This window comes from Pipra filicauda, unplaced genomic scaffold (assembly GCF_003945595.2).
Source record: "Pipra filicauda isolate LSUMZ 115617 unplaced genomic scaffold, ASM394559v2 scaffold65_size3143899_pilon, whole genome shotgun sequence".
NCBI lineage: Eukaryota > Metazoa > Chordata > Aves > Passeriformes > Pipridae > Pipra > Pipra filicauda.
Window position 1 is genome coordinate 2202049 of NW_024104820.1, and position 27999 is coordinate 2230047.

General features: G+C 38.0%; 1 protein-coding gene across 4 annotated transcripts in view; it reads left to right on the forward strand.

The window, feature by feature from the left end:
- The first annotated feature begins 2091 nt into the window (after positions 1-2091).
- The window catches only part of TRDMT1 (tRNA aspartic acid methyltransferase 1), a 29555-nt gene continuing 3647 nt past the window's right edge, over positions 2092-27999 (forward strand). The window contains exons 1-11 of one of the 4 annotated variants that reach the window (XM_039388527.1): positions 2142-2192; positions 3072-3150; positions 10215-10324; positions 11994-12070; positions 13704-13775; positions 17839-17904; positions 19315-19384; positions 20281-20364; positions 20852-21222; positions 25153-25210; positions 26243-26372. In XM_039388527.1, the coding sequence (XP_039244461.1) occupies positions 10223-10324; positions 11994-12070; positions 13704-13775; positions 17839-17904; positions 19315-19384; positions 20281-20364; positions 20852-21222; positions 25153-25210; positions 26243-26372 (1030 nt within the window). In that variant the 5' untranslated portion in view covers positions 2142-2192; positions 3072-3150; positions 10215-10222. Of the gene's footprint in view, positions 2193-3071; positions 3151-9754; positions 9952-10214; positions 10325-11993; positions 12071-13703; positions 13776-17838; positions 17905-19314; positions 19385-20280; positions 20365-20851; positions 21223-25152; positions 25211-26242; positions 26373-27999 lie in introns of those variants that run through there. The other 3 variants (XM_027720485.2, XM_027720484.2, XM_039388528.1) reach the window with 3 other exon arrangements.

Consider the following 27999-nt stretch of genomic DNA (forward strand, 5'->3'; position numbering starts at 1 on the left):
TGTTTCCAGATTCCCTGTTCGCATTTTCAGTCCTTTTTGCAGCTGTCAATTAATAATGAGAACCAGGTTAGGGCAGACACAGTCATACAAAACGATAAAACTGACTACTGGCAGTTGTTTAAAAATGAACACTAGGGAAATTTTGGTGTTTCCCAGTCTTTGCAGGAGGAAGCCAATAAAATCCAAACCTAGTTTGTGAATTTTTTTGTTGCCAGAGTGTAGGTGTTTTGATCGGATTCTCCAAATTACTACACTGGTGGAGGAAGTAGGCGGAGCATTTCTCCTTAGCAGGGAGTGTTCTATACTGCCACTAGCACAGCAGAGACATCTCTGCTGCTTTTTCCATCAGACTCCATTTTTCCTATGTGTGAATGGCAATAATACCTTGGAGTCAGGGAAAGGATAAGGAAAAACAGGTCTCAGCTCTGTCTCCCTATCTGATATTAATTGCTCCAGGTATTGGACAGCTCTAAATAAATGAACTGTCCTGGCTAACTCCAGATCCCACTCCTCAGAGTATCTCGCATTGCTGTGATCTGTAGGTTATGGAAATAGTAAGGAAAGAAGCTCAAACTTATCAGCTTTACTAATTTCAATAGTCTAAAAGCTGCCATTTTCTTTAGTTTCACTTTGCATCTATACTTTGAAGGGGTTCTACTGAAATGTATCTTCTTACCTGATAACAACCTTGTTCTTTGCAGCCATCTTCATCATCTTTAACCCTTTTCTTCAGAGCCTTCGGCATCTTTGTCCCATGACTCTTTTCTCCAGCCAGCACATTCCCGGTTCTTTTAGTTTCTCTCTGTTCTGCCAAACACCCGTTCAGGAAACCTGCCTACTGCTGGTTGCAATGTGTGCTGCTCTCCTCTGGTACCTCAGCTGCTGCACTTATTTTCACAAATCCTAGAAGTACACCTTGGACTTCTTGGTTTTGTCACCTGCTTATTTCCATGGCTAGCAAATAAAGAAGCAGACTCAGACCCTGGCAGGTGAATGACAAAACTGTTTTGAAAAAGCTGGCAAGCACCAATATTCTTACTTTGAAATTTTGTTTCTAATTCCACCATTTTCCACAGTTGATGCATCCCATATTCTGGAGGAGTGTGCTGAAAAGCAACAGATTTCTCCTTTTTTTGCCCTCCAGCTTCAGATAAAAATTCTTTCTCCACTGCAAGTCAAGGTAGGAGCTACTATGACATGCTGTACATATTCCTCAAATATTCCCCAAATCCAGCTTATTTTTGACACATTTCCAAGAGGCCCCACAAAAATATAATTAAATCAAGAAACTATTAGAGAAACATGTTGAGGTTTTTGTTTTAATGTTTCATCTTCATTTTACAATAGGAATCTGCAAACTGAGGCATAGGTGTCTGCCTGCTTGTCTGTGGTGGCTAACCCAGGTAACAGTCTGCAAGCTATTTACTTTGGTTGAGTCATATATATATATTAATACATCTATAACATTTGTTTTAAAAACAAACTACTTTCCATGGACAACGATGTCATTGTGTAGCCTCTTCCTTTTCGATTTAGCAACAGCAATTTTGTAGTCTTGGGTCAAATTAGTACAGTTTCACCAGTTATTTCCTTCCTTCCTGTTCCAACAGCAGTGCAGGCTTTGAAATGACTTCTCAAAAACATCACCTACGGCCGAAATCACCGTCGAGGCCATTTCCATCAGCTGCCCAGCCGGGCAGCAGACACACTCTCTCATGGGGATAAACCTCTTCTGCCACCCCGCATCCCTTTTCTCCCTGTGCCCTGGTTCCAGCCACCCGAATTAATTTCGGCTGACCCCAAGGGGCTCATGGCGGGCAGCGGGCCCTGCTCCCGACCCCTCACGGCCATGAGAGCGCAGGTGACGGAGCCGGGGGCAGCTCCCGCCCCACGGCCACCTCCGGGGGCAGCAGGGCCGGCTACGCCGGGGGTGGCTTCGTCCTCTGGGTTTGAGCCCGCTCCGGAGCTTCCCGAGCGATCAGCGATGCCCGGGGGAGCTGCGGCTCTGGAGCAGCCGCACGGCCGCAGCGGGCGGGAGGGGGGAACCAAAGAGCGGCGGAACGGGCGGGCGGCGCTCGGGGAGCCGCCGGGCGGGCGCGGCTGCCCCAGCCCGAGGCCTAGCCCCGGCATGGCGCCGCTGCGGGTGCTGGAGCTCTACAGCGGCATCGGGGGGATGCACCAGGCCCTCAGAGGTACCGGCGGGTCCGGGGGGCTCGGTGCTGCCTCCATGCCCCACCTTCGGGGGCTCCTTCTCGAGGGGACCTGGGCCTCCGAGGGAGGGCGAATGTGCAGGGTGGGCTGAGGTGGCCGCTCTTCTCCCATAGCCCCTTCCCCAGCCCGGGTGTGGGCACCAGGTACCCAGGGACACGTTGGAATGAAAATGAGGGATCCATGCGCCTTCTCTGGCCCAGGCAGCTGCTTCTGACAAGGCCTTGATTTTGTATTTGTTAATATGTGCTCTAACACAGACGCGCCCCTGCTGCAAATGTGATCGGGGTCATTGAAGTGCATGGGCTGATAATCTAATTATTCAGGGTGTCCCATAGGCATGCACGGGGACTTGGTTTTCCTGGCACGTAGTTAGGTGTATAGCTGACACGTGCTCCAATATGAGCCTGACCATCTGAGGCTGGTATAACATTTTATAAATATGAAAACAGAATATGGAATTTGAAATGGTATCGAGAGTTCACACCAGCCCATGTGCCCAGTGAGTTTTTGATCTGGTACAAGGAACCTTGGAGCTTGATTTGCTGAATTGTTAAAGCATGACCTGGGTGACCTTCAGAAAGTCCTGTAGACTCTGTGACTTGGCTTCCCTAAATAAAAAATTGAGGCAGTGCTATTGATTTCCTTTTGTAAAGTACCCTGGGCCTTATTACTTGGAAGTCCAGGCTTCAACACACATTAGTATAATTTATGAGAATCACAATAATAATTTTAACTAGGTGCAATCCTTAAAATCCTTCAGCCTTTGGAAACATCAGCAGGCCTTATATTTTACTCTACGTAAGAGAGTATTGTCATAAAAATAACAGGTAGAAACTTGCCTTATCCTGTTATTTTTCCAGGGAGCTATGTAATATTACAAGTTTATGCTTACAGAGTGGAATCCATTTAGCATCATTTCTTTGCTTAAAACATACAATTGTAAGTGTGGCATTTTTTCTACTATCCTATTTTTGCTTGAATGTGTATATATGTTTTATATATAAATATATAAAATATATATTTATAATATATAAAAGCACACAACAAAATAGCTTCATACATTGTTCCTAACCACCTGTTTTAAGGATGCATTTTGCTTATTTCCAGAGACATTCTTAGAATATTAAGAGGAAAGTTTATCTTCGTATGGAATTGCAGATTTTGTAGAATTAAAGGAGTGAGTTATGCCTTGTATATAGTGTGCATAGCTGTAGTGATAACACGCTGCTTTTCTAGTAGCTGTATTTCTGAAGCGATGGGGAGCTATTTGTGTATTGTAGACAATTTCCATATTTCCACAGAAAGTGGACTGGTTCCTGAAACTTAGCCTACAGCATGGTCCTTCACTCTTCACTGAATTATCTAGCAATGTTCTTGACGTAATTATAGATGTCTTGAGGCTGTTCAGTAATGTGCTGCAATTGATAATAAATTGTAATGCTAGGTGTGATACCCCGTGGATTTCCACCTAAGAAAATATCATTTGCAACTCTGTAAATACTTAGAAGCATGGGAATGTTGAGAATGCAGCATTAGATTGTCAGAATATTGTAAACTTTTATCCAAAAGATATGTGGAATTGGTGAACCCCCAGTGGATAATTGCTACACAAGGCTTGAAATCATGTCACCTATATTGTGTAGTTTGGACACAAGGCTGAAGGAATTAATCGGACTCCTTGTATTATTTCTTGAAAAGGTAAATTTATTTCCAAGTTTACTGTTTCTGAACTCGCTAAACACACCTGCTTCAGTGTCAGTGTATGTTGTAATTTCTGTTCTTCTGGGTTTACATTTGACTGAAGAAATTGCATATGTATGAATAGTGAGACTGAGATTTTTCTGTAGTGGTATCAGCCAAAGAACATGAAAGGACTGTGTGTAAGACAACATTTAAATTATTAGTTGTGTAAATGACCCTAAACAGTACTAAATAGTTAATTACCAATTGAAATTAGTGAAGCGAATGGACACAACGTTATTTGCTTTGCAGTTGGTATAATATTTTTCAGTCCGAGGTCTTATTTTTCTGGGAAGCACATGAGAACTTAGCCCATAAGGATTGTGTTGTCTTAGAAAAGATCCAAACCATACAATTCTAGATGAAAATATTGTTTAGAGTGCTGTTAAAAATAATAGTCAGGCAATTTGAATGAAAAAGGTTCTACGGAATTTGCACTGAGTTACTTATTAAATGACAGGTTATTATATAGAACTGGGTTTGATGAATTAGATTTCATTTGGTGGTATAGATATACTGGGACATTTTGATAATTTCTGCTTTTTTTTTAAGTCCCTCAGACATCTGGATTCAGTTTTCTTACACAGTTTATAAAGGAACCAAGTAAAGGCAATGGGCATTATGTGTTTGCTTTTACGTGCAAGTCAAACAGAAAAAAGTGAATGTTCCTCTCTAAGTGCTTTAATAATAGGGCTTCTTATATGTTTTAGGCCTATATGTGTACATGAAACTATGCTATTTAAAAAGGTCTCTGATCTGGTTTTTTGGCTATCATTTAGCAAATGGCAGATTGTTCAGCATCTTCTATTTAAATCAAGCATGGAAATATTAGAAGGGTTGTGGGTTTTTCCCGTATAAATATGAAGCTTGAAAGAAAGGCCTCCATTTTGCCAGTGCTTTCATAAGCCAGGCACACAAGGGATGAAGATTATGTATAATAATGTATTTTCTTGGTATGGTTTCTAGTGAATCTATACAGCCAAGAAAAATAATAGGAACGTGTAGAAAGCAAAAAGAGGTTGGAATATTTCAGTGGCAGCACACCAGGAAATATCCTTGTTCTACAAAAGGGATTCTGCAGCCCTGGCAAGCAGTAGCTCAGTGCTGGTTCCTGGCCATGTTATGTGGCCAGTTATGGTTAGCAGAGGTGGTCCGTCTACTTTTCTGTGAAACTGCCAGTGTTTTCAACTGGCAAATAGGTATTTTTCAGGAAATCTGATGCTGCCTTTTCTACCTTGATGCCCATTTTGGCTGTGGTCTTCCATAAACTTAATTTTAGGATGGCATATGCTTGAGCTTGCAGGATGGGGATGTTCATTGTTTCGGCAGCTGTCATTAAAGTAGAATATAATTGGCACCAAATAATATGCATTTGGTTTTGAGATTCTACAGTAAGAAATAATTGAATTTTCACATATTCTTGGAATTTTATCTATCAGGAGTACACAGTCTTGTAAGTGTCTTGTGTTTATCCATCAAGAGTACACAGAAGTTATGAGTACATAGTTTCATAGTTAAATCAGGTTCTTTTTGACAGAAGGCAGTTTCTGAAATTAGGTTTCAGTCCAAAGCTGAAAAAGAAGAATCTTGGGGATTGTCTAGCTTGTGTTGGCACTTTAGCTGTAGATAATTCAGCATATGCAGAATTTCTTGTTTTAGGTTTTGAATGCAACACCAAAGACCTGTGAAAAAATACAATTTAGAAAGTTGGGCTTGATTAAAGTTAGAAGTCAGTGAGTGTGTTTGCATTCACACTCTTGAAAGATTGAGGCAGCAGGGAGATGGAAGTGCATTTCTTCCTTCTTCCCACCGTGTACTGCAAAACTCATGGGATTTGTAAATGTTGATATTTAAATCATATACGTCTAAACATATGTTATTTTTTCATGTGTGTGAGTGAATTTATTCTTTATACATAAAGTGCAGAGTTTCTGAAGTGAAAAATAATGCTTTATTTTTAGAAAATCTATGGCTATAAATTCATTTCCTTAGCAACTTTCCATCAAACAAACAACCTGGTCCTCCTCATTCCCAACAAAACCAAACCTAAATTAGCTTAATAATTGAGGCAGTTTTCCCATGAAAAACGGGTTCCACATCTCTGCCACAAGCATTTGTAATCTGCCAGGTCACTGAAAAAAGTCTGCTTGCATAAAACACTAAAGAACATATTTGGTGATATTTTTCCTCTGCAATTGTTACATTTCAATTTTATAGAGTAAGAATTTGGGTCTCTTGTACTCTGTCATGGCTGTTTATTCACTTTATTTGGTTGTCTCTGTGAATTGCACAGTATAATAAACTGGTGTGTGTAATTACATTGAGCATAGCTATCCTACCAGGAGAGGCAAAGGAGACAAAACTGGCAAGCAGCTTTAGGATTCAGCACAAAGTGAAACAAAAATATTGCTGGTTTGAGCAAGTTTTTACACCTAAACTCATTTTGATTTAATGCTTCTTCAAAATATAGCCCTTTGTAGCTCAGGATGGTGCCAGTTGTGTTTTTATGTAAGTTTATATGGCTGAACATGAACAAATCCTGTACAAATAGAGCAGGAGAAAAAAGTTGCTAAGTATCCTGCAGGAAGTAAGTATCGAGTTTACTGATAGTCCTGTTGACTGTAGCCATGGGCAGTTCAGCCTAAGTCATGTCAGCCAAGAGTTGACCACTGAGAAATGAAATCTTTGCTCTCTATTTTAGAATAGAGAACTGACAGAACATGTGACTAATCTTCCCTTTTCCATCTGTTTCCATATACCTGTTAGAAGATAATTGTTCTGGCTCTGATTTTCCATTATGCTGAAATCCACCAGGCTGCCCTTGCTGTAACACACTGTATTCCGTGTGTTGTCTTGATATTGATGACTCTTGTTACAAAAATACAGTGGTGAATATAAACAGATCTATGTTAATTTTAAGGTCCGCTGGAAACACATGACGAAGGGATCAAATCTGGAGAGAAAAAGGGCAGATATTTTAATATCAGAAATTTTATTTTTGGCATTTGGAAATGACACCCTAAGGTTGTTTTTTCCAAATCAGAAGCTGATGCATCCTCTCTTCCTCTGTTCCAAATGCCACACCTTCCAATCATTACAGCAGTGTCCCTTTCACTCAGGAGTCTGATATGGCTTGTAAGCATTGTGTATACAACAAAGTAGAGAACTGAGACCCAAAGTTTGATTGCTGCCTCTTTAGGCAATTTAAATAACAGTTTAAGAGTTTCTCCTGTGTGTGTCCTAGAGGTTTTAAGAATTAAGTGCAAAACCAGTACTTTACTAATTGTATGATAAAAATTTGATTTCACCTGCTTTCAGCCAAGAGAGAATACTGCAATCTAGTCTGCCTAAAAATAAGACATAACACCTCCCTCTGTAACTTCCCCATCATATCTGTGGCTTCCGTTTGAGCTACAAATTGTTCGGAAATGCAAAGTCTCAGTTCAGAAACTGTGGAGTTGAGGAATCTTATAAATCAAATATTCCAGCAGTCTCTTAGTTTCACTTAGGAAATGTGTACTATTTTTTCATTAGTCTGAATAAAATGTTACTGGTTTCTGCATAGTTACAATTCTCTTAAATGGCTGTGTTTTGAAAATTGGATGTACTTGTTTGGGAGGGGAAAAAAGTCTTCAGAGCTGTGTTTCTTTATTGAAGTTCTGCTATGTATTTTGGGGAGTTGATCTAACATCTCACCAAGTCAGCAATTCCTGAGTTGGTTTTGTGTCTTTTGTCAGTGGGGATAGTTAAACACAGTCATGATTCTGTTTTTCTTAGATTCTGCTTTCAGGCTCTTTTTATTATACATTCCTTACAGTAATTTTCAAGCAGTAAATATAATTGCTGTAGCAAAGCAGAATATCACAGTTTTAATAGAAGTTATTTAAATTTCAGAAGTTCTTTAAAAATGTTGTATTCTCACATTGTTTGAAATTTGCACAAGCTTTTCTTTGTTGGGTTGGATGTGTGAGATCTGCTTGTCTGCTCGAGCTCCTTCATGCGTTTCCAGGGTATTTCCACACAAATAGGCTTAATCAGCTTTTAGAGGGAGTTTGTTCTGTAACAGGGACTCCCAAGTGAGCCACAGCTTTTAAGTCAAAAGAAAGAGAAGCTTTGAAAAAATTATCAGGTCTTTGAATTGGAAAGAGAGGATGTCTTTGGAATAGTTTAGGAAAAGTTCCTGTCCTTTTCCCATGCTGGTTCACATCTCTAGTTTAGACTGAGCATTGTATTGCAAGGGGATTCAATAAATTACTATTAGCTATGTGCTCTCTTCCAGTGCTCTCTTCACAGGCTTTTGGACTTGTGAAGTCCCTTGATGCAAATCCCCAGTACCTCTTTTTTCTTCTATGTAGGCAGGGAGAGATTGGATTGGTGACAGTAATAAAGATGAGGGTCTAAGTCATGAGTTGTGAGAGAAAGCACATAGCTTGCCTTCCCAGTTGTCCTTTTTGAACTATATATTGATTTAGATAATAATTGAGGTTCTTGATTTTTTTAATTTTATGTTTCTTCTAGAGTGCCTGGAAAATGCAGTTAGGGTCAACTTGTCAGGACAATATTTTTTAAGAATTGAAAGAATAAATTGGGAAAAGCAGTCTCTTAAATAGTATTTGAAGTTTGTTCCTGTTACTTAGATGTTACAGCTTTGTTTTAGGAAGATGATGAAAATGTTGGTTCTTGAATATGTTTGTGAATTGAGACAATCAACCAGCTTCCTTTCACGCTAGGTGTCAGTGTTAACATACCTGTGCTGTAATCTCAGGTGTAGTCATTCTGGTGTCCTTGTCGGTACACCTGTCTTTAATTCTCAGTTACAACTTATGGTCAAAAGGTCAAGACAGTAATGTCAAGTAATGATTTGTATGTTGACCCCTAATGGTCTGTAAATATTTATCTTGTGAAAACCCTTATCTTTTTGCCCTCTATCACACCAAATAAACCCAGAAGAATCAGCTTTGTCCGTGTTGAAGCATCTGCTACAAGCTTTCCACTACCCAGATTTCTCTTTCATCTTAGTTTTGAACAACATGGCCTTGAAAACCTGAAAGATAGTAGGCGGATAATAACTGCATCATTCAAATTTGGGTCCACTGGGGTCATCAGTTTGGTTTTCATCCTCTCAAACTGTAAATAATTAGCTGACTAGCAGTAATTCATGAGCTGTCTCATAAGGTCATTTGTTAATGTGTTACTTGAGCATATTGTGAGACTATTCAAAGGCATGTGGCTATTTACCTTCTTTCTTTTGGTTTACGAAATTTTTTTTAAATTGCTTGTGTTTCATCTGGGGCTTTGTAATGCTGACCATAATATAAATATCCTGGTGGTTGAAACTGATCTTGTGTACGAGGACGTAGAGTCACTGCTTTCTGCCTGCGGCTGTAAGTGACCACAGCCCATCTTCCTGGATAAAAAGCCTCAGTGAAGGTATTGTGGTTAGTAATAATAAATAGTGTGACACGATGAGCAGTGGAATAAACACTGTTCTTTTTATCTCTTTGGCTTCTGTAGAACCTGTTATTCTGTTCTGTTACTCTATAAATTAAACTATTGGTTATTTACATTCTTTTTAGTGTATTTTTCTTTCAGGGTTTAGCTGTCGGTAGATTTGGTACACTGTCCTCTCATCTTTTCAGTAACACCTCTAAATGTCCAGAAGCAATTCCTTCGATATCAAGAGAGGAGGAGCTCCCAAATTTGTTATTTTGGAGACCTTGAACTGAAAGGAGGCAGCAGTTGGGTTTGAGGCCTAAGGTTTTGCTGAAATATAAGCACAAATGTTTTTCAGGCAACTTAAAAGGTTTATTGAAAGAGTACGTGTACTTCAAACGTATTTATTGGTGTCGTTTTTTCATAATGGGAAGTAGTATACTTCTAAAATGACACGTTTAGTTCCTGTGAGAGGCTCAGGCAGTGGTGGGGGTGCTCGGCAGGTCGGCTTGGGCTGTCTTGCTGTAGTTGAGGAACTTGCTGGCCACAGAGACCAGCAGAGCGCAGGTGAGAATGTCGTAGAGATACACCCTGTTTGGAGTTTATGTATGTACTAATTAACGTTTTTGGATATATAACAAAGGGAAGTATTGCCCATATGATTAGAAAAACAGTGTATTTTTTGCAAAGTTTCAGAGGCAACACAGCAGAGTTTGATTATGTAATTTGCCTTTTGTTTTTGTGTATAACTGTAACACAACAAACACATTTTTTCAGGAGTAGTAAAGAGGAGCTACAGTTTTCATTTTTTTTTTTTTTTTTAATTTTAGAAAGCTGCATGGATGCAGAAGTTGTTGCTGCTGTTGATGTGAACACTCTTGCCAATGATGTTTATAAGCACAACTTTCCCAGCACGCCATTATGGGCAAAGACTATTGAGGTGAGTAATTAATGTGTTTTTTACTGTAGTCTGGCATTTGGAGGCGTAATTTGTCTTCTCTATCCTTATTAATAACAAGAGAAACAAAAATATTTGTGTTGTTATGAATAAAGCAGCATTACAGTAACTGATTACTTGTGGTTGCTTGTTGAAGTTAGAGGGATATTCACACTGCAGTCTTTTCCTTGAAGTCTTCACTGCTGCATCAAGAAAGGTTACATAAATGTCAAGAGGAACGCTTACCAGTAATAAAGGAATGTCAAAAATCATATTTTTAGATTAAAAAAAATATTTTCATGTACTTTGAAAGAATTTGATTAAATTATTTGGAGGCATGCCTTTGTTTTGTAGTTATAGTTGAGCTCAGAAAAACACAAGAGAATATATTGGATTTTTTTTTTTAATGGACTCAATAGATCAAATGTTTTAGGACTTCTGTCCCTTTCCAAATTATTTGAAGAAGAAGTAGGTAAAACTGGATTCTGTTTAAATAAATGAGGGGCAAACTAGGCATGTAATTTTGTCTGGATTTAATTAGAAATTACTGTATACTTCTTAACCTTCTTTTACGGCTTTACAACGTGACAGTAAAAGAAAGATACTGTGTCTGTTTTAAGACACCAGCTTAAGTAAGAGTTAAGTAGGTGGCTAAAGGTTAAATGCTTATTCAGCACCCAATAATAACAGGCTAAATGATAGTTTACAGTTTTATAATGGAAAAAGAAGAATGCTTACCTGTGTCTGCTTATAGTAGACAAGAGTGGATTATTACAGTCAGTAAGACCTTCTTCAAATTTATTGGAAAAAATATCAGTTTTTGTCTAGGTTGTTTCTGAGGGTAGTTATGGCATATTTGGTATATAGATATCCTCAAAATATGTAAGGCAGCGATTTCTTTGTCCAGTTCTTAGTTACTTGATAATTTTCTTTCTTCTGTCCTTCTAACCCCTTAATATATTGTCCTTTTAGTGTTGGTTAAAATTGAGTCTAAAGAAACTTCTACCTGTGTAGTTAACTCATACCACAGACCTAATACTTTCTTTTCTGAAGAGAAATATTTTTGCAGAGTACACCTTTCAGCCATACAATATCTTTAAGGAATTTTTACCATGCAAAAACTAAAATGAAGTTAACTGTATAGGATGCATTGCTACTGAGCTCCTAAGAGTTAAAACCCATAGTTTGGACCTGTAAAAATTGTCATGTTCACATTTGAGCTACTTTGCTTTTCAGATATTTTTTCTTTTGAGAAGATCTGATATTTTTTCACATATTTTGAATATGTGAACACTCATTTTGGTGTACAAAGACTTCATATCTGAATAATGATACTTTATTTGGGGAGAAATAACAGGTCAGTGTTTACTGATAGAACTCCTACACACCTCTTCTGAAAGAATGAGTAGATAAAACCTTCAAGATCATGTATAGATGCTAACATTGTTAGTGTTTTGTTTTGTATTCAAAGCAATGAATGCATATTTGCATTGTATGGTTTGCCGAGGTAGAAAAGATTTTAACATTATTAGGTCAAATGGGAGATTAGGTAGTTTTTTGCTAGATGAAGCACATAGTGGAAGTAAGCAGGTTAGTTTGATCTGAAAGATGACTTACGAGTTTCATACAGTTTTGAACACTCAACATGCTTCTATTTTTTTTCCTTTTTCAGGGCATAACACTGAAAGAATTTGACAGATTATCTTTTGATATGATTTTGATGAGTCCTCCCTGTCAGCCATTTACAAGGTAGATATAGCACACTTGGAAAAAAAGTGCAGTTATTGCAATATATAATGTCAAAGGAGTTAACAAAATAGAGTGAGATGGGACAGCTAGCAGCTGTGGGTTCAAAATATGGTTTAAATTTAGGAATTAAAATCTTAGGTTGTGAAAGGAACTTGCTAAATAACTATTTATTTCTGTAAGAACATAATATATGTTGTAACAAGTTGCCTCCATTGCTTTTATTTGATGATCCTGTCCCCTTTAGAGAGGGCTGTATTAGTTTTCAAGGGTCACACTATGTGTGGTTTATCTGTGTATCTTCCTGAGCAAAAATGTTGTAGCTCTGTTCACCATGATGTTTACTGAAGAAATGCTGCAAGTAGCATCTTAATTACTGATCACATTTCTTGTAATATGTAGATGTTAATTCAGTTTAAATTATGTAATCTTTTTACAGCCCCTCTTTTGTGTACTGTACAGTTCCTCTAGTAGTGCAATTTGAAGATTTTGCTGTTTAGGAGTGCTGACTCTCCTTTTAGGTATCAATCTAATATTTTCCTGGGGCAAATCCAGGAGGAGGATTGGAATTCCTCAGTTCTGCCTGAGATTTAAGAGTGTAATCTGTTTTTATTTGTACTTTGAAAATTGCACATGCACACAAATAGTTTATTCTAAGGAATATTTCTATTTTAGCCAAGACCAGAAGGGTAATGGCTTTGAAATGATTTTGTGGATGATACAGAGAAATATTTTACTGATTAAGAACTGAGTTTACTGAGGTGTTATTTGTCCTATTAGTTTGTAATTCATATCGTTTGTCAGCAGTGACCAGTGGAGATAAGATTCTGGTAAGCACACTCGTGCAATGTAGTAGCTTCATGGAAAAGATGGTGATGAAACTGCTTATGTAAGAAAGTATATCTCAGAGAATGCTCTAAGATTGAAAAGAAATCCCTCTAAAGTGGTGCTGATCTATAAAAATTTATTAGTGCAAACCTATGATGCATATAGAAATCATTTCTTCAGATTTTTTTATAATACGATGAAAACCAAAATCTGTGTGTGACTGATTAATTTAGAGACATGCTAAAGCTCTTCTACAAAGGTTTTATTCTTTTTTAAGAGCTAATACAAGTATAAGCTAGGGAAGGGCAGGTCTGGAATCGTTATCATTTTTGTAGCCTACATAATCTGTCTAGTTTAATGTTAGAAAATTGGTTACAAAGTTATTCACATGGAGCTCAATCCTGAAAAACGGTGAGCACTCAGGCTTTAATTCATAGACATAATTTAATATATTCAGTGCAAAATGGCAGGGTATTCCCAGAAACCCAGTGGGGGTTTTTTGTTCTTTCAGAGCCAAGTATGTTCAAAGGGTTTGCTGGACAAGACCAGAATGCTAAACTCTTTGCAGACTGAGGAGTGGATTTCATTACTGAGTGCTTCAATTTGAACTTCTCTGTGAGCTGATGGATTCCAGGGCAGGCTTTCTTTCCTTAGAGCATCTCTTAGGACACTGCCCCGGTGAGCACATCCTCATGTCTGCACATGATGCTTTTGCAGAATCCGCTTTTGAAACTCAAAGCAAAAAGTGTCTGTCTCAGATGTCAGTCTGCTCCAAGTAATATACAGGTGTTTCTTTATTCTCTCTTAGAATTGGCCTGCAAGGTGATGTATCAGATCCACGGACAAAGAGCTTTCTCTATATCCTTGATATTCTACCAAGGTATAAATGAACTTCTGCTCTATTCAAAAACCTTAGTTGTAACTAAGTAGGTCTGTATATCAGTGAGACAGGCCATCTGTAATATTTGACAGAGACACTACTAGTACTGTGTTGTATTCCTTGTTTTCACATGATCATATGTAACTTAAAAATACTTGTATTTCACTAATGCCATAATCACCTCATAGTTGCTGTATGTGTTTTCATTGTCTGGTTTACTTCTAATTGTTTGTCTGTTTAAAGTGTGGCTATATCATGAATGTAAAAATTGAGCTCTTTTCAGATCATCGTCAAATTTGTGTTGATTTTATGTAGAAGCAGGAGTAGGTAATATCATCATCATCATCATCATCATCATCATCATCATCATCATCATCATCATCATCATGGCTGGGCTTCGTGAATGAAGATTTGGGAAGGGCTCTACTCACGTTTGTCACAAGCACGCTGGTGGCTAAAAAGGCCAATATGAGACAGGCAGGTCTGGTTGCAAAAGGCACAGCAGAAAGACTCCTTAGGTGATAAATTCTGCAAGGCACGATTCTTTCTGCGTTGTCTTTTCTCCTCAAGAGTGATCCTGCGTGCTTTCTCAAAAGCATCAGCTGCGTTATAGATGGTGTGTCTCCAGGTCTCCCAATTGGAGGCCAGAGTAGACCAGTTATGTTGATCAATATGGCCAAGGCTGAGATGTTGTTTCAGGGAGTCCTTGTATCTCCTCTTCGGGGCTCCTCTCATGCGGCAGCCAATGGCAAGTTCACCATAAAGCATGATATAATAGTTTGCCAATTGGCCTCAAGGAAACATGAAAATTGTTTGAAATACCAGATTAAAAAAGCTTAGATTCAACATTTAGTCATCTTTTGAAGAGGCAACATTTATTTGAAAGTTTGTTTAAATATGTTCCTGACTGCACAATGTGATGCATCTTCCACCCCCTCCCATTCTTTCCTAAAGTCTCTGTTCTATGTTTTTGGTGGTGCTTCTAGATATTGTGGGGCAGATTGTGTATTTTTGGTTTGTAGTACAAGCTCTTGTTTTGAGTAGTAATACTAAAGAATTCAGATAGTACTGCACTGTCTGAACAATGACCTTGTCTTTGTATTTATCTGTCATGTTGTGTCTGGTCAGATCCCAGTTCCTAATAAAATAGCCATAATTATTTGTATAACATATGCCTTAAATTCTGAAACAGTAAATGCAAGCAAATTGTTTTTTGCTGATCTTCTTATTGAGAGTGTTAAAAATCAGCTGCACGTAATGCATATAGTCTTTTTTGGGAAGAGATGCATAACACAGTAAGAACTCTTCCTGGGGAAGGAGAGTTGTTTAGGGAGATTATCCAGCAGAAATCAGTGCTTCTGGATTGAGATGTCTAGTGGGCACCAATTGTCAGGAGCCTGAGGATTTGCATCAGTTACAGTCCACCAGACACCGTTCCTGGCGGTCCTGCTTCTACTGGGACAGCTGTTCTCTGTATATTCCTCTATTGGTTAATCTTGTTCTCAGGATTGGAGGAGGACAAAGGGATGTTTGCTCTCTCTTTTTCTTTTTCTTTTTTTTTATGAGCACTTTCAGCACAGAAGGAAACCAGTACCAAACAACCTTTTTTTCAAACTGCTGTTAACACTGGGAAAAAAGGGTCTTCTTCCTTCACCCAGAAACTTTTTGCAGCCAAAAACATTAAGTGGGACTATGGCTTTGCCCTTGTCATCAGCAGATAGAGAACACAGACACAGAACAGCTGAGTGGCTTGGCAGGGATTAGCTAAGAAATCTGTGGCAGAGAACACAGAACACAGTACAGATTCTGTAGCCCAGTAAGTTAGACAATTAATAGGTAAAAAGAATGGTTATTACTACTCCCTCTGCTTTTGGCAGAGACATAAAAATAGGGAGAGAACATGGGTTTTTCAGAAGTTGCAAAGGATGCCTTTTGTGGAACAAGGAATGTAACTCAGGTCCCCAGAAATTTCAAAACAATAAAACCCAGCAGGTAGTGTGTAATATCTCATTTGTTGAAATAGGAGTACCTTCTCTTAAGGCAATCCTGACCTCAGGATTCCTTTCCATTAAACCGAGACACAGTTAAGCAGCTGGCTGCTTTTAGAACACTCTTGTGCATTAATATGGAAATATTGCTGCCTGGTTGTTGTGGACTTAGCTGGGTAAAGAGCAGAAACGTTTCCTTCTCAAAACCAAAGCTTTAGACACTACAGGACTTCTGTTTTTTGTCATGACGATGCACAGGATCTGGGCTTGGCTGTGACTGTGTTATCTCAACACTCCATGAGAGGCTGCTCCTGTTACTTATCTCCCTTGGGCAGGTTGTTTCTGGAGGCAGCACTTAATGTAAGTAGTCTGTAGTATGTTCAAAATGGTGGCTTTTGCAGTTTCTCAATTCTGGTTTTATGTTTTAGTGAGATAGCATTTGGGGTTTTTTTTTTTGAATATGCTATGTTTGCCAGACATTGAGTGTGGAGTATTACAGCCCAAAAAAGGGAAATTCTTAATATAGGAATTATCACTTTACATTCTAAATTGGTATGGCATGTGTGCAGTTTATGGAAACTAAAATAATTTCTCATCCCATGGATGAGAAATTGTTCACCCTTTTATAATGAAATGTCACTGGCTGAAATGAGCCTGCAAGGTGGCCTGGGAAGACAAATACTAGAGATATGGAAAGGACAATTTCAAGATCTGGAAAGACCTGGGAAATCCTTGGAGCACCCAGCCATCAAACAAAGTCTGACCCAAGTTGTCCAGATAACGTGTTTCTTGTTTATCGTGTCCAAGCCATAACCGGAGAAATCCAGTGCTAAGACATCAAAGTGCTGCTTTTACAGAGACATTTGTAACATTAATACCTGCCCGGTACTTAACACTTCCTCTTTGTATAGTGATTACTTGTCTTGTGATCTGTTGATCCTGTACGAGCTCTTGAATTTCAGGCTATGCTCTGGATTCATTACTGTAAAAAGAATTTTCCTAGTAGGTGATGATGAGGATGAGTAAACATAACATTCAGTTTAGTATTATTTTTTTCACTACTATTTTTAATATTTTTAAATTTGGCATAGTATCTTGTACATTTTCCAGTTTCTTGTGAGATGCATTGGTTCTTTTATTTCTTCATATGAATGTCAATAATTGGTGGTAGTTAAGAATGTGCTAATGCAAATTCTGCTGCGATTTGGAGCAGTGGAAGTCCAAAGTCACTTATTGACTTAAATAATCATGGAGCTGCTGTCTGGGAGCATAAGTATCCTGTTTCTATATGCTGTTCTGAGATCTCACTGTGTGACAGATATTCTGTATCTACATTAGCCTTACCAGAGAGTTAATCAGTGCCACTGAATGTTCCCAGAGACTTGAATCTGAATCATCTATGCTTCTAAATTGTTGGAATGGTCCCTGGCACAGTTTGGGCATGTTCTTTTTTCCGGAGATTTAACGTGCTGTTTTTGGAATGTGCCTATTTCCAGACCTTTGCACTGATCTTGCTAAATCTCAGATGCCTTCTTCCCTTCCCCCCGTCAAAATGGAAAAGTTAAGTATAGAAAATTAAGATTATCTGCAGTTCGAGCTCTAAACATGTTGTATTTCTTCAGTTAGATGAACACTGATTCTGATGTGTTATCACTAAAGGTGCTGTGACATTTAGCATTGATTGCAGATATAAGCACTTGAAAACAGAAGTTTTATTGCTAAATAGGGATCTTTTTTCCCCCCAACAATTATCTTTCCTATTACAAACTCAATCTGTTGAATAACAATGATTGTGCTATAGGAAATGAACAGTGGTAAGCATTTTCAAAAGTATATGCATGGAGTGCAGCTGTTTATCTAAACATAAGTAGGGTTTGTTGTTTTTACCAGCAGTCCATGTTTTTAATTCACTTGAGAATGATTTGAGGTACATTTTTTAAGGATTCTAAACTTCACCAGCTAACATGATGTGGAAATACTTTGATCTTTTGATAGCTAAACAAATCCGTGGATGAATATGATGTACTTTACATCTTGTTACTCTGGTTTTCTGATTTGCTTTTTTTTCTTCCTAGGCTTCAGAAGCTTCCAAAATACCTACTTTTAGAAAATGTTAAAGGATTTGAATCCTCTTCTGCAAGGTAAAGTCTAATTATTTTATGCAGGTTTTAGTTTAATAGTAATAAAGGATATTTTCCTTTAGTAATAAAGGATATTTTCTTTAGCAGGGGGAGGTGGGATTTTTATTTCCTAGAATTTGACTTAACAAAATAGAGTGATATGGGACGGGTAAGCAGCTATGGGTTAAAAATATGGTTTAAATTTAGGAATTAAAATCTTAGGTTGTGAAAGGAACTTGCTAAATAACTATTTATTTCTCTAAGCAGATAAAATACATTGTAACAAATTGACTTCAGTGATTTTGATGATCCTGTCTTCTTTAGAAAGGGTCACACTAGTTTTCAAAGAAAAATAACAATAGCACTCAGAGGTTTTAAGGTTTTATTCATGGCAGAAGCCCATGGTATCTTGTGTTAAGATCACAGTACAGTCTAGGGGCTTTCTTGAGTACCTCTGGTGATAGTAGGTTATCCCTGGTTCAGGGCTGCCAGCAAATGGTCCACAGATACAGTATGAAGACTGTATATAGTCTTGGTCTGACATGTGGAAGAGGAAAGGTGTCATTATCTAATTACCTAGTGACAGCAGGAACATTCTCCTCTCTTGTGGCCAAAGCAGGAGACAGGGGGTTGCAGTCTTCCCTCTCAGTTCTTTCTGGAATAGAGAGAGTATGATCTTTCTGTAGCATTCCTTAAAGCACCAAGAGCAGCCACCCTGGATATCATGCTCCTTAACGAGTTTGACAGGCAGCTGGGAGTCATGCTCACCTTTCTCATTGTTTAAGTGTTCATTGTTCTCTGCTCTACTCCCTGTGATTCCCTAGGCTATGCCTTGCTGGCCACTGCTTGGAACAAGCTGTAGTTCAGAAAACACCCAAGTTTGTAGTTGTGTAGTTCCAGCCCAGTGCAGTCTGCATGGAATAGAAAAGTCTTTTTAAAATTATTTCCATTACAGTGTTTTTCCATTGTTTATAAAGTACAATCCTATCTCACTTTTATTGTGAAAGCCACCAGTTTTTATCATCCCTTGAGTTAGCCTTTTCATTAGGCTTAGCTGGTGCTGTGTATGTGAGCAGAGGGAAGTAGTGAGCTATTAGCAGTGGTTTTAATCTCTTGTTTTATGATTCCCAGTAGAGAGAATTTCTTGCCCTCTGATTACTTTCCTTGCTGGCACACTCTCCTAGAGATGGGTTGATTTTTGAAGGGGCATTTGCACCATAGTAGGAGATGCCTGTAAATCTGTAATAGTCACTAACACTGAACTTTTTATGTTGTCTCTGAAGTTCGGAAAAGAATAGCATTGTATCTGCTGTCCCAATTCCTTCATTGGTACATATGGTGTTGCATTTAGTGTGTTTTTATTTGGGATAAATAAAGGCCCTAAGGATTGTGTGAAGGGAGTAATTGATTTTTGATTCTTTTCACTGCCAGAAATGAACTTTTGCAAACACTTGCAACATGTGGATTTCAATACCAAGAATTTCTCTTGTCTCCAACCTGTGTGAGTACTAAAATTGCTCTTATATTATTTACCTGTTCAAACTTCACTGAGTTGAAGAACATTTGAAAATGATCTTTTGTAATAGAAGGGAGAGGCATGCCCAAAGCTGAAGGTACTCTTGAATTAGAAAACCATTTGAACATGACTTCTGATTCTCATACTGGCATAATCCTATTACTGTTTGTGTTCAGATCCTAGTCCTTTGCTGCTATTTGATATTTTTAAGAAGGCATGAATTTACACTGTAACCAGGAAGGTGGTTTTCCCTGTGGGAGCCTCATTGCTTTAGAAGTGCTGTGCCTAAGAATATCCAGCACAGAAACTGTGACCGTTACTTGTGGGAGGAGGAGCTTTGTTTCCATGTTTCTCTGGCAACTGAAAAAAGAGTTTGAGAGAAATTTCGGGTTGTGCAAGACTAACTGGAATCAGTAAAGTACCGTAAATATTTGAGAGAAGCTAATGGAGCGTAGCTTGAAAACCAGTTGTGGTGGATTTATTGCAGTGTTAGATGTCTTACAATTCCTTGTCCAGAAAGGCAAAGAGAGACCCTTCTGCTTTTAATAGAAAACAGGTAGTACCTGTCCCAAGAAATCATGATGCATGTAATTTTTCTTCTTACATCACATAAAATTTTGTTTGCATTCCTGTTCATTTACAGAGAAAGTCAAAACTGTGAGGTACAAAGAATAATTACCTGCTTAGTTCCTTGAAAATACCTGGGTATGGAAGTTTACAAGTGTTTAGATATTATTAGCTAGTACTGATATGTCTGAAGTCACAAATATATTAGTATGTCATAATTCTGTTATTGTATATAATGGTAGATAACTTGTATGGTGGTATAGACCACTTTTTCTTTATCACATGGACTAAAGGCTTGTGAATTTTGCTTACAGCTTGGCATTCCCAATTCAAGGCTGCGATATTTTCTAATTGCAAAGCTTCACCATGAACCATTTTCCTTTCAAGCTCCTAGTCAGGTGAGTCTGTTAGTGTTAGTTTAATTTGCTTCATTTAATGAAGATTGAGGGTTAAATTTTCAGTTTAATGGTGTGTGCTGATGAATGAAGAAGAGGAATCAGTAATACCAAAAGTTTCATTCTGTCTCTTTTTTTCAGCCTGCATACGGAGTTTTTTAAGGACTGATGTGCATGCCTGTGATTGAGATGGCTTTAAACAGCTGGGGGACTGTGGCTGATAGTGGGGTAGAAAACATTCTGCTCCATGTTTCACACCTTGGGAAAGGTCCTTTTGCCAAGGCAATTATTTGCAGTTGTTCCTGATATCATTGCTGATAGGTCAGCAAACCTTGATGCAACTGTTTTTTGAAATCTTCCTGAAAAATAACATCAGAAGGTTACTTGCTTTATTCTGAGTATCTCTGAAAGAATTCTTACTCACCGCAGGATCGGCTGCCAAGTTGTTTATTAAATACAGCTATTCTTTTTGGTCACAATTTCTTCTTAGATATTGACAAGATTCCCAGATCAGTATCCAGAAGACTTACGCAAGGACAAAGTTGCTGACAAAGTGGGTGAAACCAGTTCTTCCTTGTGTTCTGAAGAGAAGAATCTGGATCCAAACGTTGGTCCAGATTGCAGCAGCAAGAAGAGTTTACCAAAAAGGACTTTCCTTTTTAAGCTTGAAACAGTAGAAGAAATGGAAAGGAAACATGATCAGGATAATGACTGCTCTATTCAAATGTTAAAAGATTTCTTGGAAGAGGAAAATGAAGAAATGAGTCAGTATTTCTTACCACCAAAGTCCTTATTGCGCTATGCTTTCTTGCTAGACATTGTTAAACCCACCTGCCGGAGATCCACGTGCTTTACAAAAGGGTAAGTTGCAAAGAAAATGTTTTGCTGAATCACGTCCTGAAATTTTAAGTGTATTTTTGCTTGTGTCCTGTAAAGACACAGAGATATGTCTCATAAAAAAAACCCCTAGTCCTCTGAAAGAAATCCCCTTATATAGTGTGCTTCCTGGTCCAGTGGAATGCCAGCATGAGAATCTCTCTGGCAGAACGTCATGTGCCCACTCCAAAAAGACTTTCACAAAAGACAGTTGCCATTTGTTGTTGACCTTCACAGCAGCTTAATCACCCCTGCGGAAATATGGTTCCAGTAGACTGGTATAGTGCTGATTCATTAATGAATTTCTTTATATTGCTCAGTGAAGTTACAAAGTGTCAGGCATGACAGATCCATTACTCATTAAATCTGTCTCTGCTGTACATTTTATTGATTTCTTGGATTTTTCAGCTGTGTAGATCAGAATAACTGTGGATTGGCCATATGTCATGAAACCAGTTCGATTGTTGCATTATAAATCATATTTGATGGAGCAGAACATCAGTGCTTTTCTGTCTAGTAGTTTTCTAATTTGTACCTTGCAATTTTGAGTTTGACTGCTTGAAGTTGGTGACTGTTCTGAAAGTCCGTGTACAACTGGTCAGGAGCTTTTCCACTGAATGCATTTGTATTGAAAAATGCCAGTTGGAGCCAGGAAATTTGGGAAAAAGATTGTTTGTCAATATTGCTAATATTGACAAATTTTTCTAATTAGATTGGGGTTTTTGAATTCTCAGAATGTATCAATAAAATGGCTTAGATGATGAGTTAACGCCAGTTGTAACTTTTTTTTACTAGTTGAAATTAGACTGCCAGATTGACAGTCTTCCTGCAGATTTTGTGATTTTTAACTTTTTGACAAAAAAAAAGAAAAATAATTTCAAAAGTTCAAAATCTGTGCAACAGGAAAGCCCTTCTCCTAGCTTTCGTTGACATATATGTGCCTTCTTTTCTGCCTTTACTCTTTTGAGTTGTGGAGGAGTCAGTGTCTTGTGAGATTTGTTTCTTAACTAGAATACTCAAAAAAACCTTGGGCCAGAATGGTCTCTCATGTATCCCATGTATGCCTTAAATGTCATCAAAACTAAATTGGTCACTTGTGGTTTCACTAGAATATGTCATGGTAGTTTGTGGTCAAGGTTATCAAAATCCCACTGAAGGAGTAGTTAATATGAAGTTTGTGTGCATAGTGGTGGGAAATCTGATAGAGAATGTGACTGTTGCCTTTCTGCTGCTGTGGAAGGAGACAGGCCAGATAGTTGTGGTGGTAGTTCTTGGCTCAAAATGTAGGAATCTGGTTTTCTGTCTTTGTTCCCTTTTTTGAGCCTTTGGGAAGAAAGATTACCAACCTGGTTCTCAATTTGATTATCTCATTTACAGCTCTGCATTAAGAGAATGATTATAATTAGATCTCAGGCTTCACTTTTTGAGGCCAAGAATAGGTGCTTGCTGTATCTGTTCCAGGAGTTCTGTTTTTATGTTTCTCTGAAGCAGGAGATTTAGGAAACAGGCCCCTGAATTGAGTGGAGCAGCACTCCAGGTAGTACAGAGATTGCCTCTGCTGTTATGCCTGTCTGATGTCTTCTAAGTCACGCTGACCATCAGCTTTGAGTGTGGGAGAAGAGTTTCCCTCATTTCTGTTTGGTTTTCAGATACTTCCAGCAAGCTTTGTGTGTTGAGAATAATCTGGGTATGCCTTCTCCAGGGACCTCAAATTCTGTAGTTTTGTCAGTGTTTTTGCCTTTCTGCCTTTGTCATACCAGTTTTGTCTTCTGAAAGGTTTTGATGCTGTATAGGGCAGAATGTAATGGTTTGGGATGCATGAGAGATCAAGCAGGTAATTCTATGTTCCCTTCTAACATTAGACTTCTAGGCACTTGGGAAGTGATTGCAGAGCTCCTTGAGGCTACAAACACTATGGTTTCTCTGAGGAGTATGTTTGTGGTGACTGAAGTCATGGGAGGAAATTATCCATTTTAAGGGACAGAGGAAATGAAAACTGCTTCTTTAGATATAATCATTCTGGACATACTTCAAATTCTTGATATGCTGTTGACAAGAGAAGCATTCCAAAATAGTGTAAATACCAATTACAGAAATGCTCTCTCACCTTGTGGAAATTACTTTTTGTCAGTCATAGTGTAGGATACAATATACCCCAAAAAAATATATGTATGAAATTAAAAGATTTTTTTTAAAGCTTACAAAAATAAAGGGGGGGGGAATCTTGGATCAGATGAAAATTGAAGACTGTAATTTCTTAAGCCAACTTCTTTCATTATAACTGGTAATGAAATGTCAGAAAATCAATGCATCATTTTTTTGGAGTCAGCAGCTGGAATAATAATTAATAACAATCCAGCTAACATTGCATTGGCCATCTGCTCACATCTGTGTTAAAAAACCAACACCCACATGCAGAGCCCCCAGACCACATTGACACCAACTGGATTTTTTGGGATATGAGTTCTGTGCTCTACTACTAATTATTTAGACTGGAATATTTATTGTGACATGGATCCTATTAAAAGATTCTTCCCCCCAATAAAACTCTTAAATACCATTTTGAAATTTACCTCATTTATTTATTTTGGCTAAGATATATTAAACTGAAATATGATCAGATACTATATAAGGGGAAGATGAGAATTCCTTAGTGCTGTGTCTGTTACATTGTTAAACTTGGTATTAGGGAATTTTCAGAATGCAACTAACCAATTAAAGATGATGTATTTACAACACAGTTGGATTCCACATGTTTTTAATCTGCTTCAGTGTTTAGGTTTTCTGTTCTGATCCTGAGAAATATTTGTAAGTGCTTTATTTTTAATGAGTTCTGCTCCTACTGTTATTGGTAGAACTAATAGTAAGTTTTTTCAACTGAGAACAAAATACTCAAGATTGAGCCTTGCTGGGTCATTGTGTCTGTGCTGAAGGGAGAGTATTCCTTTATTCATTGTGGAATTAGAAACACTTGAAACATAACTTGTTCCGGTGCCATTCTGTAAGAATGGGTCCCCAGGGGAGCAAAAGACCTTTATAATTGTCTTTACAGATGTAGAGATAAAACTAGAGAATACTGTCTGTTAATGTAATAATTAATGTTAGTAATGACAGGTTATCAAAATCCCTCTAATGCAGGGCATCTTCTGAAGTTCTTTCACAGTACAAAGCCATCTGTTGTCTTGGCTCAGCCTCTTTCTGTTCAGGATGTTCAAACACTGTCATAGTTAGACCAGCAGACTATGTTTCTTAAAGCCCACAATTACATTTAAATGATAGCCTTGAAGAGACTACAAAGTAAACATGTTGTTATGCAATCAACCAGAAAGCATACAGAACAGCTATCATAAGTTTCTGTAGTTGGATTTATTCTTTTTCTTTCTTTCTGCTAATGCTCTGCATAGATGCCTGGCCATCCCCCTTCCCTCAGTGGAAAATCCACAAGCCATGAAAGTTAAACCTGACTGAACCACTAATAGTTTAATATGAAAGCTGGAGGCACACACTAATGGTCCTCCTTTGAATAAGGAGAGCTAATTTGAACCACTGGGACCATTGACCTTTAACACCTTTTGCCTTACTGTAAAATTGGTTTGGGCACTGTAGATGGGTCTTTTTGGTGATGTTATGCTTGACTTCCTGGGTCTTGCTTAGTTGCCTCGTAGTAAGGCATTAGTGTGGATAAACCCTTGTTTGTGCTTTGAGTGCAGACTCATCCCCAGAGAGCACGTTCAGAGGGTATTGCACTCCAGGGGTTAGCGTTGTTTATAGGGAGGCCTTTTGCTTCGTCTGTCCGGGAGGCTATTTGTTAATCAAGGCAAAGGAACCTAAGTAACCTCCCTGCATCTTTACAGTTGTCAGTGCTATGAGATCCAGTGAAAATATTAATTTAAAATTGTTATTGTTGTTGTTAAGGTATGGACACTATGTAGAGGGGACAGGCTCAGTTCTGCAGACAGCAGTAGATGTACAGGTGAGTGTGTAGACTAACATACTAGAGTGACTTGTTTTAAAACTTGAGACTTGTTTCAAAACTTTTTTTCCCTGTCTTCTCCTTTGATATTCTGCATATTGTAAGAAAAAAAGCTTTTAAAAGTACGTTTTACGGCAACTGAGTTTCCAATTGGTTTACTTTGTGTTCCTAAACAGCAGTTTGTTTAGACCACAATTATAAATTATATCTGTGCCTCTCTGTGGGGAGAATGTGAGTTGCTACTATTTTATTATTTGTAGTATCACACAGAGGTTTCACAGGGGTATGTGAAAATGTTTAGAATTACTAGTTCTATGCATAAACTACAGTACAGTGTTGTGAATCGAGGGCCATTCATTGTACACAGATGATCCAGTAAATATTGTCAAATGTTTAACATGTTTGCATTTCAAAATTATTATTTGTCTGGGAAGAATATTTTGAAAACTTCTACTGTTGATACTAAGTTCACCACAGAGTGGTATTTAGGCACTGGAGAAGGTAATAATAATTGTACTGGTGAATCAGCATTCAAAGATACCTTTCACAAAGCCTGTTTTGTACACAAGCACTTTCTCCTGCATTTTGGTGCTGTTCAGTAATATTATAGGGCATTTCTAAGCATAAAAAGAATGCAGCTCTGGAATTCAGGATAATCTCAAAGCAAGTGTATTAAAACAGCTGCATCCATACAGCTTAATTTATGTGAATGGTCTGCTGTTGAGTTCTATTGAGTCACTGTCCTGTCGTTAACAAATGTTTATAGTTCTTTGATTGCCTCATTAACTATCGGTATGGCTTGGAACTGGAGGAAGAAAAGATGAGCGCCCTCGTGGCAGCATTGATTTCTTTCTTTCAAGTCTGTGTGTTGAGATGTTTGCTGAAAAAATACAATGCCAATTACATTTCAAGCAAAACATGCTATTGTCTTTGGCACTGTGATAATTAGAGATACTCTGTTAAGATGTGACTGTAAATTTTACATATTTGGCCTGCATTGGTAATATCTTTTGTTTTGGGTATTCTTCATAGCTTGAATCGGTGTTTAAACACATTGAGGAGTTACCAGAAGAAGAGAAGCTTATGAAATTGTCAACACTAAAACTGAGGTACTTTACTCCAAGAGAAATAGCAAATCTTCATGGATTCCCTTTGGAATTTGGTATGTGCTGCTAAATATCCATTCTTACATCATTCTTTAGAAATGCAAATGTATTTTTTTTTTACTAGGGACTACTGCATTCCTTTTATTTTACAATTTTTTTTGGACTGCTCAGTTCTTATGACTGATTTATTCTTGTAATTTGGCTAACTTTGAATTTCTCTGAGTTTCCACTAGTTTTAAATGTTTTGAAAGAGCCAGCTTCTGTGGTTAGGTTTATCTTCGCAAACTAAGAGAAAAATTTTGCCATGAGAAGTGATCTGTTTCTGAATCACAGTGAAGGAATACCTTTGTTTAAAGTTGAAACTATTTGCTCAGCAGCCAGTGTTACTCACAACTGTGGTAAGTCAACATATCCTGCCAGTTTAGGAGGTCTGTTTGTGGTTCTCAGAGTTGGAGCTGCTTGCTTTCTCCCTTCCACACATTTACAGCTGCTGACAGGGAATTTCAGAAGATACAGATAGTTCTTTGTTCAGGAGTAACCAATCTATTAAGTCATCTCTATTTTCTACAAAAGGCAGCCCTAGCCCTTGATTAGTTACTTATTTTTTGAACTGTTTTTGTGAAGAAGAGGGAGTCAAGGAACAAGATTCAGCAGTACCAGTACACTGGATACACATCAACAACAATTAAACCTGAAATAAATTCATCAGAATTCTGCTTGTGTAGCTGTTACTGTCTGCTAAGAAACTGGCCTGCTGATATGACAGCAGATCACTTTATTGTCACTCAGCAACAAAAGCATCCGTAGAATTGTAGAATCTATTTGGGTATATCCATAGAATATTTGGGTATATCCATAGAATTGTAGAATCTGTTTGGGTTGGAAGGGACCTTAAAGATCATTTGTTTCCAACCCTGCTGCTTTGCGCAGGGATACCTTCTGCTAGACCAGGTTACTCAGGGATTGAGACAGTACTGACCTTGAGTAATTTGTTATATTTTTCTTTGACTTCCTCAGTGACTTAGAGTTCTGAGGAGTGGAACTTGTTTCTCTATATTTCTTTCTTTTGCAGTTTTATTTTGTCTTTTTGGTACTTGTTATATTCAAAATGGCTACATTTGAAGAACATTACCAAGGCTGCACAGTGACTAGAGTTGCCAGCACTGAGCTTACTTGCAGGAGTGTGCTCTGTTGAGTTACATGCCAACATACAGTATTTTTTCATAGCCTCTCTTCTTTAATAGATGTGTTCTTTTTGGAGACAGCCTTTTTCATGGCACAGCTCTGTTCTGTGTTGATGTAGGCTGATGTCAAGATACTTGAACTAAACAGAGCTGGATTGGGCTTGTATAGGCTTATCATGCTGTTCAAAATCTCTTTTGAGCACTGAATTGCTCATTTTCCTTTTTTTTTTTAATACAGCTGGTGTTTTCCAACTGTTAAATTAGTCTCTGCAATATCACTGGGAGGTGCAGTAGAGTTAATGTTGCTTTTATTTTACAGAGGGAGAACTAAGACAATAGAGACATTTATGTTTGGAAAACTGTTAATTTAGGGTGAGCAGTTTGCGAAACCTGCTTTTTACTGTTTCATAGTGCTTGGAGTGATACCATACTTTCTCTTCAGAGCTCATCTTTAGGGATAGCTGTCATGTTCAATACTTTTTCAAACCAGAACTGAACT